Source organism: Mauremys reevesii, linkage group 3 (assembly GCF_016161935.1).
Source record: "Mauremys reevesii isolate NIE-2019 linkage group 3, ASM1616193v1, whole genome shotgun sequence".
Classification (NCBI taxonomy): Eukaryota; Metazoa; Chordata; order Testudines; family Geoemydidae; genus Mauremys; species Mauremys reevesii.
This window is the reverse complement of record NC_052625.1, coordinates 20,760,154-20,780,290: the sequence shown is the minus strand read 5'-3', so window position 1 is coordinate 20,780,290 and position 20,137 is coordinate 20,760,154. Positions and strand designations below refer to the sequence as shown.

At 44.2% G+C, this 20,137-nt stretch overlaps 1 protein-coding gene across 1 annotated transcript in view; it reads right to left on the bottom strand.

The window, feature by feature from the left end:
- Positions 1-7,954: 7,954 nt before the first annotated feature.
- Positions 7,955-20,137, bottom strand: part of LOC120401307 — a 52,449-nt gene continuing 40,266 nt past the window's right edge. The window contains exons 8-10 of the mRNA XM_039531100.1: positions 19,791-19,932; positions 11,350-11,479; positions 7,955-9,870 (exon numbers count right to left, since the gene is read on the bottom strand). Of these exons, the coding sequence (XP_039387034.1) occupies positions 9,738-9,870; positions 11,350-11,479; positions 19,791-19,932 (405 nt within the window). The 3' untranslated portion in view covers positions 7,955-9,737. The remainder of the gene's footprint in view (positions 9,871-11,349; positions 11,480-19,790; positions 19,933-20,137) is intronic.

Genomic DNA, 20,137 nt, shown 5'->3' with positions numbered 1-20,137 from the left:
TCCCCCAATCTCCTTGGTTCACAAGGTCCTCCTAAAAATCAAGTGGGACAAGGTGAGGGTTACTCTGATAGTCCCAGCATGGGCCATGTGAACATTGGTTTAGCACTCTCTTGGAACTCTCAGTGGCACCTCCACTTTTGCTCCCACTCCACCCAGACCTGATTTCTCAAGACCACAACCAGCTGCTTCACCTGAACCTCGCTGTCTTGCACCAGACGGAATGGATGCCACATGGCAGAACCCTGAAGAACAGGCATGCTCAGAACAGGTCTTGCTAGGTAGTAGAAAGCTTTCCACCAGGGCTACCTACTTGGCCAAGTGGAAATGTTTCACTTGTTGGGCCTCTGAATGGGATCTCTCTCCACCTCGATCTTCTCTTCACTCTATCTTGGACTATCTGCTCCACTTAAAGCAGCAAGGTCTGACACACGCATCTATTAAAGTTCATTTAGTGCCTATATCACCCTCCTGTGAGTTGCAGATCAGTGTTCTCCCATGAGATGACAGTCCGATTTCTCAAGGAAAGACTCTATCCTCAGGTTCACAAACCAAGCTCCCCATGGGACATAAACCTGGTCCTGTTGAGGCTCACACATCCTACTTTGAGCCATTAGCATCCTGCTCCCTACTGCTTCTCTCCTGGAAGGTCGCCCTTCTGGTGGCAATCACCTCAGACAGCAGGGTCTCTGAGATCAAAGCCCTTATGTCAGAACCACCCTACATAGTGTTCTTCAAGGACAAGGTCCAACTGTGCCCCCATCTGGCCTTCCTACCAAAGATGGTGTCGCAATTCCACAGCAACCAGGTCATTTTTCTACCTGTCTCCTTCCCAAAACCTCACAAGACCTCTGAGGAATGTTAGCTTCGTATGCTGGATAGTAGGCGAGCCCTTGCCTTTTATATTGAGGGAACTAAGCCCTTCCGCAACTCTTTGTAGCAGTAGCAGAAAAGATGAGAGGGCTACCCATGTCAACCCAAAGAATTTTTGTCTTGGATAACCACTTGTATCCGAGCTTGCTACAAACAGGTGAACGTTCTGCCTCCATCCATTGTGACCGCTCATTCCACAAGTGCCCATGCTTTGTCAGTAGTATTCCTTACACGGATACCAATCCAGGACATCTGCAAAGCTGCAACCTGGTTGTCGGTTCCTACCTTCGCGTCCCACTATGCCATCAACCAACAGGGCCGTGACAATGCCAGTTTCGGGAGAACAGTGTTGCAGTCAGCACATCCAGGAACTTCGAGCCCACCTCCAGGAGTACTGCTTGTGAGTCACCTAGCAGGGAATGGACATGAGCAAGCACTTGAAGAAAAAATGGTTACTAACCTTTTGTAACTGTTGTTCTTCGAGATGTGTTGTTCATGTCTATTCCATGACCCACCCTCCTACCCCTCTGACGGAGGTATCGGCAGAAAGGAACTGAGAGGGTGTGGGTCTGTGGCACCCCTTATGCATATGCACACGACTCCAGGGGGTGCTAGAGCCAGCCCAATGGATACCATTGAGGGGGAAATCTCTGGCAACTGTGCATGTGGTGCACACACACCTATCATGGAGTCTACCTGAGCAACACATCTTGAAGAACAAGAGTTACGGAAGGTCAGTCATTGTTCTTACTCAGCAACTGCAGTTCCTGTGTTCAGAGTTACATCTGTTGACTGTAGTGACTGATGTCTCTTTGCCAAAATAGCTCTGGGAGAGTGAGCTGCATTTGGTTTTTTGTGCCTCGCGACTGTTCACAAGTGTCCAATCTGTACTAACTCTAGTGAAGGCAATGGGGTTGTTCTGGGTAATGGGATTTACCCTCACAATGCTATTTTTAATGTCATTCAAACTATATAACCACATTTTAAGGAGTTATTTTGAAAGCAAATTTTAAGCATCAAATTTTGGGCTTCTCAGCCTTTATCATCCTTTTCAGTTCTTCTACCATCCAAAAAAACCTGTGAAACTATTAGTACAAATATTTCTCTTGTCTTAGGACTGTGTCTGTTGAAATAGTGGATTTCTGGACTGGGTGAATCAAAAGTATCTTGGGTTAATATACTGACATTTCCCTGTTGGAGACTGATTCAAATCTAGCTTTGCTCACAGAAATGTTTCTTATGTTTTGTCAGTGATGGACTCTTGGTTTTCACAAAAACATTATCCAGCTGTGTCTACTCTGATGAAAAGACTGGAACAGCAGAAATATTATAGCAGTAAGAACCTGCATCGCTGTTTTTTGTTTTGGTTTTTGATCCATGGACAGTTAACTCCTGTCTCACTTGCCTGTTTCCACTCACTTTAGTTTATTTTTTTAAAAGTAGTGTTTCTTGTCACTTTAGTTCTGCTATGCTACGATAGTGACACCAACCACTGTTTTACAAGAGAACTGAAGGACTGCAATTCAAATACCCTGGGCTTAGTAAATAAGGTATGACTTCACTGACATTAAATAGATGTATTTAAAATGTAATCTATTGTTTGGGATTCTATCAACTAAGGGTACGTCTACACTACGGGACTATTCATAAACCGGTTTTGTAAAACAGATTGTATAAAATCGAGTGCGCGCGGCCACACTAAACACATTAAATCGGTGGTGTGCGTCCACGGTCCAAGGCTAGCATCGACTTCTGGAGCGTTGCACTGTGGGTAGCTATTCCGTAGCTATCCCATAGTTCCCGCAGCCTCCCCCGCCCCTTGGAATTTCCGGGTTGAGATCCCAGTGCCTGATGGGGCAATAATCATTGTCGCGGGTGGTTCTGGGTAAATGTCGTCAGTCACTCCTTCCTCTGGGAAAGCAACGGCAGACAAGCATTTCGCGCCTTTTTTCCCTGGATTGCCCTGGCAGATGCCATAGCATGGCAATCATGGAGCCTGTTTTGCCTTTTCTGACTGTCACCGTATATGTACTAGATACCGCTGACAGAGGCGATTCAGCAGCGCTACACAGCAGCATGCTTTTGCTTTTGCATGACAGCAGAGATGGTTATCAGCCATACTGTACCATCTACCAATCCATAAATTGGTAATAAGATGATCGTGGCTACCAGTCCTTTTGCACTGTTCCATTTGCTGCTGTCATAAGTGCCCCTGGCTGCTCTTAGCCAGGGGCACAAAAGCCAAAATTGGGAATGACTCCCTGAGTCAATCCCTCCTTTTTGGTATCTAAAAATAGAATCAGTCCTGCCTAGAATATGGGCAAGTGTACTAGAGAACCACTGTATCAGAGAACCAGAGAGCACAGCTGCTCTGTGTCAGATCCTGCAGAAATTATGAGCTGTATTCTATTCACAGGGGGTGCTCCTGCAACAACCCCACCTGTTGATTCCATTCTTCCCTCAGCCTTCCTGGGCTACCGTAGCATTATCCCCCCACTTGTGTGATGAAGTAATAAAGAATGCAGGAATAAGACACAGTGACTTGTTAGTGAGATATGAGTGGAAGGCAGCCTCCAGCTGCTATGATAGTCCAGACAGGACAGTAAGGAGTGTGTAGGAGAGGAGCCCAGCATCCCTCTGCTAGTTCAGGGGCACTTGAATCTTTTCTTTACACATGAAGGGTGGGGGCTGATGGAGCTCAGCCCCCTGTTGCTATGACGACGATGGTTATCAGCCATACTGTACCATCTACCAGGAAAAATTAGGACCAGGCGCCCTTGATCGACCTAACAGATGCTAGTCAGCATGGTTACCAGTCCTTTTGCACTGCCCCATGTGCCAATAGGCTGATGACGAGGACAGATACCAGTCATTTTGTACCATCAGCCAGCCATAGCGTGGGGGAGCAAGGATGTTGGTGTTGAGTGCTGCACCATCGCGTCTATCTGCAGCATTCAGTAAAGATAGGGTGACATATAAAAGAGTCAAGAGAGGATTGTTTTCCCTTTCACTTCTGGGGGTGCGTGGGGGGGTGCGTAAATTGCCGAGCTATGCCCTGACCCACCGCGGACACTGTGTTTGACCCTAGAAGCATTTGGAGCTCAGCCAAGAATGCAAATGCTTTTCGGAGACTGCAGGAACTGTGGGATAGCTTGAGTCCTCCAGTCCATGAGCGTCCATTTGATTCTTTGGCTTTCCGTTACGTTTGTCACGCAGCAGTGCGCTGAGACCCTGCTATGGCGTCTGTCTGGAGATTTTTTAAAAATGATTTTGAATTTCATCTTCTGTAACGGAGCGCTGATAGAACAGATTTGCCTGCCCTTACAGCGATCACATCCGCATGGTCCATGCGGGAGCTCTTTCTTTATTTTGATTTTTAACTGCATTGCCACACGTGCTGATCTGAGCTCCACGCTAGGCAAACAGGAAATATTCAAAAGTTCGCGGGGCTTTTCCTGGCCACTGCATCCGAGTTCAGATTGCTGTCCAGAGCGGTCAGTGGTGCACTGTGGGATACCGCCCGGAGGCCAATACCGTCGATCTGCAGCCACGCTAACCCCAATCCGATATGGTAATACCGATATTAGCCCTACTCCTCTCGTTAGGGAGGAGTACAGAAACTGGTTTAAAGAGCCCTTTATACCGATATAAAGGGCCTCTTAGTGTGGACGGTTGTGGCGTTAAATTGGTTTTACGCTCCTAAAACCGGTTTAAACGCGTAGTGTAGACCAGGCTTAACATTTTTCAGCTCACCTTTATATCTGTTTCTAGGTCTTTATGCTGAGTGCTGGGCATAGTTGAAAATTAAGGTTTCTTTATCACCCTAACCTAAATTTTCCCCCAAAACCAGGAAAATTGATCATCAGATTAATTTAAACTAAACAGTGTTTACTACTTAGAGAGATCTAAATCTAATCAGCTGTAAAAAATAAAAATAAAAAAAATTCACATTATCTGCTGACCTGAAAGTTGCTACAATTTTTATTTTTTGAAAATGCTTTAAGTACAAATAAATATTCCAGTAATAACTAGACAGCAAACTCCACACTTCCCCTCTTATGTTTGTAGTTCTGTATCTTTTTCTATGATTATATTACTCTCTTTAGCAACTTAATATCTTTAATAGCCATGTAAAGGGAGACACACAGACTCTTCACAGAGAAACAAGTAACTGCTGAGAACTCCATTCATTTCTAGGGTTTCAGGAGGCTGTTAGGGGATACTATACGAGGGATGAGGGAGGGTTTCAACTGCTTGGAGTAGGCAAGGCGGGATTTGCTCCCTGCTGCTTGGAAGCCATCCACCGTATTGCTATCATGATGCTATAACTATTAATGGAAGGTTGTCAGATTGGAGAGAGGGCTCAAGTGAGGTTGCACAGGGAGCTGTTGTGGGTCCACTGTTGTTTAACATCTTTATTAATTACCTGAATGTAGGAATAGAGAGCGTGCTGCTCAAGTGTGCAGATGACACAAATCTAGGGGGAGGTTGTCAATACTTTGGAGGATAGAGCTAAAATTCAGAGGGATCTTGATACATTGGAGAACTGGGCTCTAGACAACAGAGACAAATGTAAGGTGCTATCCTTATGGAAGAAAAACCAAATGCACAAATACAGAATGGGGGAAACTGGCTTGGCAGTAGCACTGCTAAGAAGGATCTGGGAGTTGTGGTGGATCACAACCTCAACGTAAGTCAGCAATGCAATGCTGTTGCAAAAAAAGCAAATGCTATTTTAGGTTGCATTAACAGAGGCATAGCATACAAGTCACAGGAAGTGATAGTACTGGGTCCTGGTTAGACTTCAGCTGGAGTAGTGTGTCTAATTTCACCAATGTATAGAGAAACTGTGTAGAGAAACTGGAAAGGATCCAGAGGCAAGCAATAAAGATGATCAGAGGGATGGAATGCAAGCCATATGAGCAAAGGCTGAAGGAATGGGTATGTGTAGTTTAGAAGAGGAGATTAAGGGGGGATATGATAGTAGTCTCCAGATACTTGAAAGGCTGCACAAAAAAGATGAAGAAAAGTTGCTCTCTTTTGCTACAGAGGACAAGAAGCAAGGGTTCAAACTACAACATAGCAGATTTAGATTAAATCTCAGGAAAAACTTCCTAACTCTAAGAACAGTAGAACAATGGAACAGATTGCCTTGGGGAGGTTGTGGAAGTTTCTTCACTGGAGGTTTTCGAAAAGAGGCTGGAGAGCCATCTGTCTTGGATGGTTTAGATACAACAAATCCTGCATCTTGGCAACAGGTTAGACTAGATTACTCTTGTGGTCCTTTCTAGTCCTATAGTTCTATGCCTTTTCCACCTACCAGTTCTTAACCTAACCCTTGGATTAGGGGCCAGTAGTTATGTTGGGAGGTGAGACCAGGAGTTGGAGGAAAGTTTAGATATCATGCTGATTAGGGTACTAGATGTATGCAGTAGACAGCCAACAGCATTTGGAAAGAGTCTGGCATTAAACTGGCCACTTGGGCTTTTCTGGTGCTCAGTTCAGAGGATGGGAAGGTGTTGGGAGTAGAAGTAATAGGATTTATTGGAGAGAGAACAGGGTGGGAAGAAAAGGGAATGGTACTGAAAATGAGAAGCAATCGTCTTCATTAGCTTGGTGCTGAATTCCTGAAAAATCCATCCTCACTGTTCTCACATATTAAAATGCTCATAGGAAGGGAACATTGTATATGGTGTTACCAGATTTGTCTGTTACTTTGGGGTATGCTCATTTATTAGAGTTACTCCTCTGGGGGGCGGGGTTTCTATAATTCTATCAATGTACTGCTTGTGTCACTTGTGTTCTTATATGGAGCTCTACTTCTTCCTTCTGCAGGTTTCCCCCCACAATGGAGCTATCCTGCAGGACCTAGGTTTCCCAGGGTTGGATTCTTCCAGCCCCAGAATCGGATGAACACACACTCTCCCTCTCTCTCTCACACTCACTCTCTCTCTCTCTCTAACAGAGTGTGTCTGAGAGGACCAGGTTAATCAGCACTCCCAAGATGACCCCTTATATGTCCCTGGACTGAGTAGGCTGCATTGAGCAGCATTTCCAAGCTATCACCCTCATAGGCCCTTGGATTCAGCAGGCTGGGTCGAACAGCACCTCCAAGCTGCCACCTTCATATGCCATGGGCACCGCACCAGAATAGAGTATGCCTGAGCAGGCTTGGTCAAGCAGCACTTTCAATCTGCCACCCTCATATGTCCCAGGTTCAGCACGTCCTATCCCCACTTTCACATTACAATTGTTCTTGTAGTAACCCACTCGATAAGCAAACCCTGCAGGATTTTTGGGTGCTGCAGAGATCTTTAGCTTCAGTACGAGGTGCGTTGCTGCAGAGTGAATGAGGAAGCCAAAAAAAAAAGAAAAAAAATCACGAGGGGAGAGAGAGAGAGAAGCAACCAGCTTAACCATAAATGTTATTTATTGCCAGGTAATAACCATAGGGGAGCCAAATAAACAAAAAAGTTATAATATTAAATCTAACTTAAATTTGATTATAAAAGTCCGGTTTAGAAACCTATAACTCATCACATAAGTCAGGATCAGAAGGCTCTATCTAGAGAGAGAGATGGGTTCTCACAACTCCCTGAAGCTTGAATTGATTGGGGTTCCCAGGTGGTGGTGGTAGCTGAGGGTCCAGAGTGCTGGAGACAGGCAGAGCCCCCAGCACGATCAGTCAGGAGAACATGAAGTCCCAATGGAACTGATGCAGATGTTGGATCCAGGCATCAGAACCCTTACTTGAGTGTGGGTATGGTTTTTGCAGGGAAAGAACAATGGGTCAGGGGAGAACACTAGATTTGTTTATGGGTAAACTGATGGCTCAAGGGAGAATACCAGAGTTGTTTTGTTCAGGCTAGACAATAGGAACTGATAATTCCTGGCTATGGGTGATGTTCCTTTGAGGGAGCTCACAATGCACTTAGGCAGCTTTAGTATTTTGGATACCAATAAAGGATTTATTACTAGAATTGGTCTGATAACTACTGAGCTGGGTGTGTGCAGGCGTGGGTTCATTAACATCTGGAGCAGAGATTCCCCCATGATGCAATGCTTCCCTGCTTTTCTGGTCCCGGAGTTCTGCGCGATTCTTGCCTTGGAATCTCTGTTCTCCATTCTGTATGCTAATGGAGATGCCTCCCTGTCCCATCTTTGATGCAAATGAGGCTAGGGGAGTTTCCTTAACCCTGTCACTCTTGTCCGGAGGAGTTTAGGTGTGTCTCCCACTGCCTTTTCGCTGTTTTTTGTAAGTCCTTCTTCTGATCGGCTTTGGTTCAAGCAGAGGCTGGGGGGGTGGGGGAGGTCTTTCATGAGTCAAACAGGCTGGGTGCTGCACCCTGGTTCCCCAAGAATACAGAGCTGACAGGTAACAAAGGTTTGAAACCTCAATTTCTGCAATAGGTGTCCTGCTTTGAGCAGGGGGTTGGACTAGATGATCTCTTGAGGTCCCTTCCAACCCTAATAATCTATGATTCTATGACATATTTGTAGATTCTAAGGCCAGAAGGGACCCATTGTGATCATCTAGTCTGACCTCCTGTGTAACACAGGTCATAGATCTTCCCCAGCATAATTCCAAAATCATAGTACACACGAGCTGCTGAAACAGGATATGATGTAAGTTTCCTTTACTATTGTTATCCAATATAAGCTCCACAAGTTGTTTCAACAGTTCAGCATTTTCACCAAAATAAATGCATAAAACAACTGAAGGGGTTCTACAGTGCTACCATAGACAGGTGGCAAGGTGTGTTAACTCCATGTTAATGTGTTCATTAATATAGAAAGTATTTAAATAGTTGTCGAATGACCTATTTGTCTCTCATACACAGTCATTTAGATGGCTGCAGCAGTACAATGCAGAACTGTATAACAATACGGAAGAAACGTATTAGATGTACTACTGAAGCATTCATTTCTGACTGAATTCAGGACCAGGTAATTTGTTTAAATTATCAAGCTAACTATCTTTTATTGGTGTGCAGGGTAATCTTAATGGGTGTGTTTTACATCAGCAGCAAACTCCACCAAAAAAAAGTTTTATAACATAAACCCCTGAAGTGTAGGGTCCACATGAGTATAAATGAAGATAATTTCACCTGCTAAGAACCTTATGCTGGTGCCTTGTATGCCCATGTCCTCTGACATCTGTAGAAGTTTTGTGAACCTATCTAGGTGGTATGGTCCTAAAAGGGAAGAACATTGGCAGATCATACCAAAGAGCCCAACTTTGTAACACGATGCCTAAAATGAGGCAATGAGATCTGATTTAGCCACCTGATGCCCTCCAGCCAAATTTTCAAAAGAGGTCACTGATCTCTGGGTGCCTCAATTTTTAAACACTAACTTGACACCTTGGGCATGATTTTTCAGAGATGTTGATGTAAGTGTGATCTGTGGGTGTTATAAGCACCCACTTTAAATACCCATTTCAGGCACGTGAGTGCTTGAAGTTAGGCACACAAGTTTAAAAATCAAGCTTCTACAGTATTGGATTTAATTATGCTCCCACTGATCTCTGAGTATGTTTATGCTGCAATTAGACATGCACAGCTGGCTTGTGCCAGTTGGCTTGGTCTAAGAGGTTGTTTAATTCTGGCATAGACACTTGGCTGGGGCCCAGGCTCTAGGACCCTGTGAGGTGGAAGGATCCCGGAGCTCAGGCTGTAGCCAGAGCCCAAATGTCTCCACCACAATTAAACAGCCCTATGCCTGAGCCCCACGAGCCCGAGTCAGCTGGCATGGACCAGCCACGCTTGTCTAATTGCAGTGTAGACAAACCCTCTGAAGCAAGAACAAACCCTGTTGTGAGTTATTACATTAAATCTTGTGTTTTGACTGGATAAGAGATCCGAGTTTCAGTTTCTGTCTTCTGAATTTACTCCGCATTTCCTAAGAGTTCTTCTTATATAGGGTATTGCTTCTTCCAGAAACCATCGTCTTGTGTACATAAGTAGCATGACATCAAGCAGAAGGTTACGTTCTCTCTTCCTTTAAGAACAAGATGATTACATCACCACCTTTTTGTATATCTGAATTAAACAATGTTAACAATTGCTACTTAGAGAGAATTTTAAAAGAAAACTTGATTTTTTTTAAAAGAATATGTGTTTAAAGGGCTGCCTACGCTGATGTTTAGCCTACAGGATGGCAGGAAATGAACTGATACCCAATGTGAGTGTAGCTGACTCAGATATTTTAAAAGGTCAAAATATCAAAAATGGTTTCTCAATTTATACCTACAATTTTATTCACACACACAAATTTGAGCCAACAAAGAGTATTTGTGTGCACAGAAAGAATTTTCTAAGCCTACTGACCATTACATGATTTTAATCACACAAATGCTGTTTCTTGCAGGCTCAAATGCAATGTGCAAAATCAGCGATAGAGATGAGGTTACCTTGGAAATTTTGGTTTTCAGTATTTGTTATGGGACTCTCTGCAACTACAGTTAAGATTTAGGTAGAGCTGTGCTTGCAGACAGCCCTATTCTGAATTCCACAAGAACTCAAAACTGTCATTGTCTTCAGTGGAGCTTTAGGTGCTCAAGGAATGTGTGGGATCAGACCTATGATTTGCCATAGCAGTAGAAATGCCTTATACCCTGTAATTTGTTCAGCAGGGAAAGCAGGGACAAGGTAGGTCAGACAAGTTCTGTCACTGAAATAGAAACAGTGCTTCAGAGTTGCCTGACTTGTAGACTTTGATTTTGTATTATATTACAATAGCGCCAAGAGGCCTCAGTGAGGATCAAGGCCCCATTGTGCTAAGTGCAGGGCAAACACACACACACACTTTTTCAGTAATTTTAGGACCCATTCCTGCAAACCTCAAAGCATGTGGGCCACTTCTGTTCATATGAATAGTTCCATTAGTGTTGGTCACCTGAGAAAAATTACACACACGCTTAAGTGCCTGCAAAAGCAGGGACTACATTTGTGTATTTAATATTATGTGCCCTCTTTGTAGAGAGATAATCCTTTTCTACCAGTTTTGTTATTTTTCCACTGACCACAACTGCAATCCTTCCACTGTAGGACCCAATCCTGCAAATGTGAACATGCTTAATTTAAACATGTGAGAAATACCATGGATGCCAATAGGCCCACTCAAGTGTGTACAGCGAAGCATGTTCATAAGTATTTGCATGATCCACAACTTACTGCTGGTATTCAGGATTTCCTGACAAAGCAGGTACATGAAGTACACCAAAGTTGGGAAATCTATGCCAGGATAGTAAGTTTGTTACAAAACCATCCTGACACTCCATTTAGATTACTTACTCTGTTTTTTATGTATCTCCCCCTATTTGTACAGGTGCAGTTGGTTGTGCCAAGTTGTCCCTGTTGTATGCTATTTGAATTCCTTACAATATTTTTCACACCCACTATAAACTTTCCAGAAGGGACAATGGTATCCAACCCCCTTTTACATTTGTAATAAGAAATAACAAAAATCAGTTCTTACAGCTGTTTATACATCTCTTTCATTCCGATTTCATCATCCTCCACTGAGCTTGTCCCAGCAACACATTTACCCCTTTGTGTTCCAGAATTGCAAGTTGCACCACCACAACTATTGAAGCAATGAGGGCTTTCTGAAAGAGACAGACAGATTCCCTTGTGGTCATTCTGGGTCAGCTTTAATTGAATGAATGTGTTCATTTCCCTTTCTTCTTAAAGAAAATATTGTCTTTGCAATGATCAAGTAACAGACAGCAAGGCTAAAAATGGTCTAGATGTTCTGCTTTAACATGATGTTTTTTGTGGTGGATTTGTTTTGGTTTTTTTTGTTTGTTTGGTTTTTTGGCTAAAATAAATCTTGTAAACATCTTTCTGTTACACTGCAAGTGGAGATAACTTAGTGGATGTGTTAAGCAACTACCAAGTATCACATGATCTAACATTTCATTGTTAATTCGCTCCAAGCAGGGAAAAAAATGTTTCATCAAAGCAGGCTGGCTATAATTCTTCAAACTTTCACACACAATTCCAGAATTTATTTCAGATTACGAAAATATTTTCCCCACTGCAAAAAAAACAAAAACAAAAAAACAACCCACAAAAACATACTCCAGTTAGCCTCACAGAACAAAGGCATAATTCCACCTGAAAAATAGGTCTTTGTTTCTAACTCTGGGACACCTAACCACACATTTTTAATGTGAAGTTTGCTACTGAAGTCATCCACATTGTACTGTGCAGGCTACAGTTAACTACATTCTACTAGAGTAACATCGAAAGGATTATTTATGACTAGAGCTGTTGGGGCTTAGTAGCAACAGTATTGGTCTAGCTGTCAGCCACATGGCCTTTGTCTAGACTAGAATGAAAGGTATGGTATCCAAATATTTTAGCTAACATGTTCTAACTACCATGTTTGAAAAGTAGGACGTAAACAGGGTGGGTGAGATAATATCTTTTATTGGACCAAATTCTGTTGGTGAGAGAGATGAGCTTTTGAGCCATACAGAGCTATCTTCTATACACTCAGACCTCCCTCTATTGGTTGACACTTTGAGTCTATTGGAGTGTAATCACTGAAGGGAGAGGCAATTTCTTAGGTCACTAGATCCAGGTCAGGCTGAAAAATCAGGACACTGAATACTTAGAATATGTCACCCTGACGAAGAGCTCTGTGTGCCTCGAAAGCTTCTCCCTCTCTCACCAACAGAAATTGGTCCAATAAAAGATATTACCTTACCCACCTTGTTGGTCTAATATCCTACGCCCAATACGGCTACAACTACACAGCATATAATGTAAACAAGGCCTTTAATACACGTTAAATTGGTTAAGGTATAGAGAGAAGTCTAAACTTTCTTGATCAGCTTAGACTGTATTAAAGAATACATACTGCCTAGTCTACACTAAACTTTTCAGACATGTTACAACATGTTAGCTGTCATGTTCTATCATCAGATCTTTAAATCTTAATCTTGATAAGGTCATTATTATAGGTGTACCGGTTGTGACTTTACAGTTAAAACTGAATCTAGACTTTTACATAGTATTATTTTCTGCCGCTTCTAACCTGTGAATGGAATAACCGATTTGTTTTCACACTTGGTGGGTCACATTATGGTATGAGATTAATTTGTTTTCTGGGAATTTGGATAGTGCAGGACTAAAAATGCGTATATGCTAATTAATACAAGGTGACGTGTTCTAAATATTCAGTGTCATGATTTTTCAGCCCAAATTGGATCTAACTACCAAAGAAATTCTCTCTCCCTTCACAGTAATGGCACTCCATTAGACACAAAGAAATTGTCAACTGGTAAGGTCGGTCTGAGTATATGGAAGATAGCCCTGGACCCTGGAACTTATTACTAATCTTGCCATTCTAAGAACTAATAGTTGAGAGGCGCTTAGATATGGCAGTTAATGGGCTATGTAAATACCTAGCTAGAGAATTATTAATGCATCCTATGACATGACATTCCATATTCTTTATGACTATGCTTATGATATAAATATGACATAACTGAGATATACTTTATGCAAGATGGCTCATGTGAGATATCATTGGGAAGGTTATGATTTACTGAATGTAATTATCCAGTTTGTCTGCCTGTATCATTTCTGTATTCGAAGTTAGTCAATATTTCTATGTATCTGTATTTCACCTGTGCTACTTTGGGTGACGCCCACTGCTAACACTTCAGGCACAACAATGGAAAAGCCAGACAGGGCGGACGGCCCATCAGCAAGGACAATGAACTGTGAAAAGCTTGGCCTTCCTGTGGATGCGCCATACTGCCACTGACTCATGGACGCTGTGATACTACAGGGTCAGGTGGTCTTGTCACCTGATACTACAACAGTATCTGGGACTTCTTGTAACTTTCCACTGTAGGGGGGGGAGGGTCAAGTTTGGGAAACAAAGGATTCCTGCCTTATGTAACTTCTATTTAAGGGTGGGGAAGAAGGCAAACAGGACTCCTCCTTTCCTTGGCCTGTCTGCCCAAGAAGAAAGACTGCAAAAAGGACAGCAAGGGGGAGTCCAGACTGAGACAGGGGTCCAGTCTGAAAAGGAATATAACTGGAACTCTGAACCACAGAAACTTTGCAAACTGCCTGCAACAATATCTAGGGTGAGAAATACTATTTGTAACCAATTTCTTTAGTGAAACTAGCTTAGTTTGCGTGTTTGATTTCCTTTGCTTACTAATCTGCTTTGTTCTGTTTGTTACCCATTTTATCACTTAAAATCTGCCTTTTTATGGTTAATAAAATTTGTTTTATTACTAAACCCAGTTTCTGTAATTTCTAATGTGGGGGGGGGGGGCGTGCACACCTCTCTCCACATTGGGGAGGGGGTGAATTTCATAATGTATCTTTGGGTCTGCACTCCAAGGGAGGTGGACATCTGAGTGCTGGAGCAAGTCCCTTAAACTGAGTCCTCCCAGAGCAGATCTGCAGCTGGGTGTGGCCCTGCCTCTGTGTGTGTTAGAGGAGGTTTTAAGACCCTGGCTCAGCAAGACAAGTTAAAGGGGCCCATGCGGGCAGAACAGGTAGACCCAGTAGTATCTCATCAAATTAGGTGGCTTCCCAAGGGGTCCAACCCATCACACATCCCTCATGGAGGGCCAGTCTAACAGGCTTTAGACATTAGCATAGATACATAATACACACATTACATAAGGTTAACTAATTAAGTACCCACAGCAGATTTCTCAGGGATTAACTGAATTTAGTTGCTTAGCTAAATTACAGGTTCAAAAATACTATACATTTATCTGTTTTATTAATACAGAATGTAAAGATGAGAAATTATAGAAAGTAAAACCAAGTGGTTATGACGGCTTACAAAGTTTAAATGAATGAATTTAATAGGAATGCATTTAAATACTGATGAATTAATAACTCAAAATATTAAAATTCAAAATTTTATCACAGAGATAACCTAATTCTATTTTCAGCCAACATCTAGTCTAGTGATAAATATGAATTAATGAAAATGAAGTCTAAAATAGTTACCCTTGAGTTGGGTGCAATACCTTTGGTATTAGAAAATTATAATCTATAATTTTTAGACACTCTAATGATGTTTTAATACTGTCTAAATGGGATCTCCAGCATGTCTCCCAACTTGAAGTCCTCCATGAAAAAGGGTTACCAACCTTTCATAACTGGTGACCATGTGGAAATTTATTTTCTTGAGATAGCTATTGAGGTGGTGTAGGTGTAGAATTGGTCTGACACCTCCCTTGGCTTTTGGGATTAAGAAATAACGGGAGTAGAACTCATTCCCTCTTAAATTCTGCATAACCTCTTCCACGGCTTCCACCGAAAGAAGAGATTGAACCTTTTGGACCAGAAGGTTTTCGTGAGAGGGGTTCCTGAATAGGTATGGAGAGGGAGGGTGAGAAGAGTGGAAATAAACTGGAGAGGGTATCCCACTTCCACCATGCTCAACATCCAATGGTCCGTGGTGATATGGGACCATGCACTGAGGAAGTGGGAAAGGCGGTTTGTAAACAAAGGAGAAACAGTCTGACATCATGGGACCTGGTATGGCATCCTCAAGTGTCATATCAAAACGCCTGCTTAGAACCCCCTGGATATCTGGGTGGGGCAGGAATCAATGTTACAGTAGAAAGGGGGGAGGGGAGGCCCTACATCTAAAACACCTGCTTCTTTTTCTCTGCAGATCCTGATGGACAGGCAGGGCAGAGTACTGATCAGGCTGTTGGGGCCTGTACTGCTTTATTGAAGTTGCTGATGTGTACAAACCAAGTGACTTAAGGTCACATGAGTTTGTTCTGAAAAGAGCAAGGCTCCCTCAAAAAGGCAGGTCCTGAAGGGTTTGCTGGACTTTCTGCGGGAGACCCGAGGACTGAAGCCATGAACTGCTGCGCATGGCCACTGCCAAGTCATGGACCTGGCTGCTGAGTCAGCCACATTCAAAGCAGCTTGCAATGAGGCCCTCGCTATCGATTTTTCCCTCATCCACCAGCGAGGAGAATTCTTGCCTGGCCTCTTGTGTGAGCAAGTCCTTGAACTTCTGCATGGAGTCCCACATGCTGAAATCATATCTGGCCAGCAGCACCTACCGGTTTGTAATCCTGAGCTGCAACCCCCTAGTAAGATAAAATAGTCTACCAAACAAATCCAATTTATTGGAGTCCTTTGCTTTTGGGGTTGCATCCTGCCAGTCCTGCCTTTCTTCTTTCTCTTTCATTGGCAGCAGATACCACCAGGGATGCAGGGGGGGTGAGGGAGGGGTGTATAAGAACTCATAAACCTGTGCATGAACAAAGTACTTTCATTAAGTCCTTTTGGATGCAGCAGTCTGCCATACAGCTTTAACAGGGTCCATAATGGCCACATTGAGAGGCAGGACCACTCTTGAAGGGCCCGCAGTGGCTAAAATGTCAACTAGGCTGTGGGAGGATTCTTTCACTACCTCCACCTGTATGCCTAGATTTAAAGCCACCCTTCTCAACAACTCTGTGTGAGCCTTATAGTCTTCCCAGGGATGTGACACGCCTGCTTCTGAAACAGCCTCGCCAGGGGAGGAGGAGGAGGCCAGCACCGTTTATGGACACTCTTCCTCTCTTTATGCCGTGGCAGGATCCATTGAGCTGGCTCCTGTAGTTCTGTGCCAAGTTAGTACTGCAGTCTGGCCTGGTTGCAGCCCCATGAGACAGCGGTGCCCTTTGTTCCAAGGCCACCAAATAGGAGCACCTAGAGTTAGTTCCAGAAACTGGAGGGAAACCCCATGGATTCCGAAAGGGCCACTGGACCAGCATAGGTCCCCAGTGATGACCTGACCATGCACTTGATGGCACCCCTGTGCCTAGGCCCGTGGCTGGGTAGAAGCATCTGGGGGAGTAGCAGGGACAACTCCTCAAACAAGAGGAGTAAGAGTTGAACTCTGACTCAGAAGACAAGTCTATACAGTGACCATGGAGGTGCAGTTCCCACCAGCTCCGAGGCCAGCATAGCCGGTTTCCCTTTTGACAGTACCAAAGGGCCTGGCATTGAAGGATGATCAGAAAAAATGGGTTCCCTCCTGACCATCAGCACCAATACCACTGTCCCTTGTACTACCAGTGATACTGGCACCAAAAGTGACAGAAGGTCTCTGGCTGCAGCAAACGCCTCCAGCACGGTCGGTACTGAGACAGTGTTGGTACCAATACTGTAACGCAGATGTAGACTCATCCGGTACTGAACTTGATGGTGTTTGCACAGGTGCCAGATTCAATGGTGCCGACTTCTGCAGTACCGAGGCAGTGGAGTGCCCTGACTTAGGTCACACTCTACTCTGAGCCCCATGGCTGGCCATCTTCAGTGCCGAGAACCACCCCCTCTCGGCCGACTGCTTCTTGTGCCTTTTCCTAGGCACTGGGGACGGTGAATGGTGCTGGAACTCCGGTATAGGAGGAGCACACCTTATTGAAGCCGAGGCACTCTGTGCCGAATAAGACTGGCCTGGCTCAGATGGAGGTCTCAGTGCTGTCTCCATGAGCAAAAACTTCAGCCTAGCCTCCTGGTCCTTCTTCGTGCAAGGCTTAAAGTCTCTGCAGATCTGGCAGCGGTCTCCCACGTGAGCGTCTCCCAGGCACTTCAGACAGCATGAATGCAGGTCGCTCAGAGACATAGCCTTGTTGCGGAAGGCGCAGGGCTTGAAGCCCAGTGACCAAGGCATACCTCGGTACCAGGGAATGGACAAAAACTCAGCTAACTCAGCTAATTCAGTAAGTTACGAACTTACACTAAAACTATTTACAACTAACTAACTATGTCCAAATATACAAAAGAGAAGATTACAGAGAGATCTTGCCAAAGAAAGGATAGCTGTTCCAGTGACTATCACAGGTGGTAAGAAGGAAGTGCAGGGTTGGCTGGGTGCTTTATACCGGGGCTATGAGTGCACGGCACCAGAGGGCACTCAAACTGCCCCAACGGGTACCACAGAAGGAAAACGCACATGTACAATCACTTGAAGAACACAGTTTCTTTACATGCGTTGCAGACAGGTGCTTAAGAAGTAACTCATCCTGTTCTCTTATTTTAATAATCTATAACAGACCTCTAGCAGACTCTGTTCGGGGCTTGGTTAGTTAGCATATTGATTTATGTGCACTCAAGATCCTGTGATTCTGAGTTATTGATAACTCTAAAACAGGTATAGGCATCTTTAATGAAGAGTGCCACTCCCCACTCTATCCACTCTATCCTTCCTAAACAGATTGTAACCGGTGATTATAATATTGCAATCATGCAAATTGTCTCCCCTTGTTTTAGTAATGCTAGTTATATCAAATTTCTCCTCAAGATATGAGAAATTCCATTTCCTCTTGCTTATTACCAAGACTCTTAGCTTGGTATATATAGAATTGAAAGAATTATTCTCTTTACATTCTGTGTCACCGCCGTTCAATTTTTTCACAACCTACTAAGTTTGCCTTTCTCCTGCATTTGCCTCCTTACTACCGTCCCCTTTCACCAGGCTTCAACTGAGATGATTAGCCCTACCTACCCGTGAGATGCCGGCCGTCCCATTTGCACAGCCCCCTTTCTCCCCTGGAATGTGGCCCACTGTTCCACAAAATAAAATCCTTCAGCTTCACACCAGTCCTGCAGCCAGTGGTTCAACTCCAGTATTTTCTGCCTTCTACCTTTTCTCGCTCATGGAACCGGAATGATTTTTGAGATTACTTGGACTTTCCTAATAGGACCTACTTAATAGCTAAGCCTTTACCTTGTGCGCACCCTTAACCCAAGTAAGCACCCATGATCTGATCCAACTCCCATTCAGCTGAATGGAAAGACTCCCATTAACTTCAGTAAAGTTGGGTCAGGCTCTTACTGACTCAAAGCTACCTCTAGTTTCCCCAGGGCCGCCTCTGGCTTTTTTGCCGCCCCAAGCAAAAAGAAAGGGGGTGGGGCGGCCAGAGCAGCAAAGCAGGGGAAAAATAAAAATAAAAACACGGTGCAGCTGAAGTGGCAAAGCGGAGGAGGGGGACAAAACAAAAAGATGGCATGGCTGGAGCGGCAAAGCGGGGGGGGGGGAACACGGCGCGGCTGGAACGGCAAAGCATGGGGAAAAAAAAAAAACCTGCGGCATGGCCGGAGCGACAAAGCAGGGGAAAAAAAATAACAACACGGCACAGCCGGAGCGGCAAAGTGTGGAGGGGGAACAAAAAATGGCGCGGCTGGAGTGGCAAATGGGTGGGGGGGATTGGCGTGGCCGGCGAAGCAGGGAGAAAAAAACAAAACAAAAAAACCCTACAGGGCAGCCAGAGCCAGGGTGCAGGGGGACTGCCTATGTTGCAGAGTGCGCACCCGGTCTAATGGGGGGGAGAGGGAGGGACCGGGGGTGGAGAGAGAGAAGGGGGATGGCCAGGGCTTCAGCGGGGCGCTCACCCCACGGCCCCGACTTCTGCTCCGCCTGCCGGGAGGGCTCTGGGAGGGAAGGACACGGGCTGCCCTGCCGAGTTTGCTGCAGGGCGCTCCTCTCCTCTGCCTCCTACAGGGCAGCCAAATCGGGGAACCAAAAATAAAAACACCTGCTGTGCCGCCCTAGGATTGGGCGGAATGCCGCCCTACAGAATCTGCCGCCCCAAGCACGAGATTGCTCAACTGGTACCTGGAGCCGGCCCTGAGTTTCCCTTTAAATTCAACAGTAGCAATAACCATAGGTAATCTGTAACCCTAATCTTTATTTATACTATACTCATCTTACTTTAACCAAATGTTAAAACAACAGTAAGCTTTGTAGCTCATAACTCAGTAAAAAGTTTATGCCCCTTGTTTGAGAAGCTGGCAATTTCATGTGACATCACAAATCATGTGTTATCAGAGAAAATTCTCTGGGTCAAGCAAATAGAGCAGATTTAGCCCAACACCTGTACTTCTTTCTGAAAACAGGATGTTTTTAAAGATCTGACATACCTGCATCAACACTAAATGTGCTGTGGTGAGAAATAGTTAGTATTTCTGCATTGCCATGAGCCACGGAAGCCAAACAACAACAGGAAGACCTATTCTCCAAGGCTTTCATTTTCTCCATAAGTGAACTGTTCTCTGTGCCCATCTATAGAAACAGAGGTGTTACTGTATTAATGCAAGACAGAAAAACAACCCATCAAAAGCAAAAATGCAATGAGCTCAGTTAGCTCTGAAGACAGCAGGGTTCTGTACACCAAGCTTCACAAATAACATGGAGAATAATGTGAAAATGAAACATCAAAAACCCCATTAGATGTTGTATTATAATGTTACACTGCCTGCAAACACCA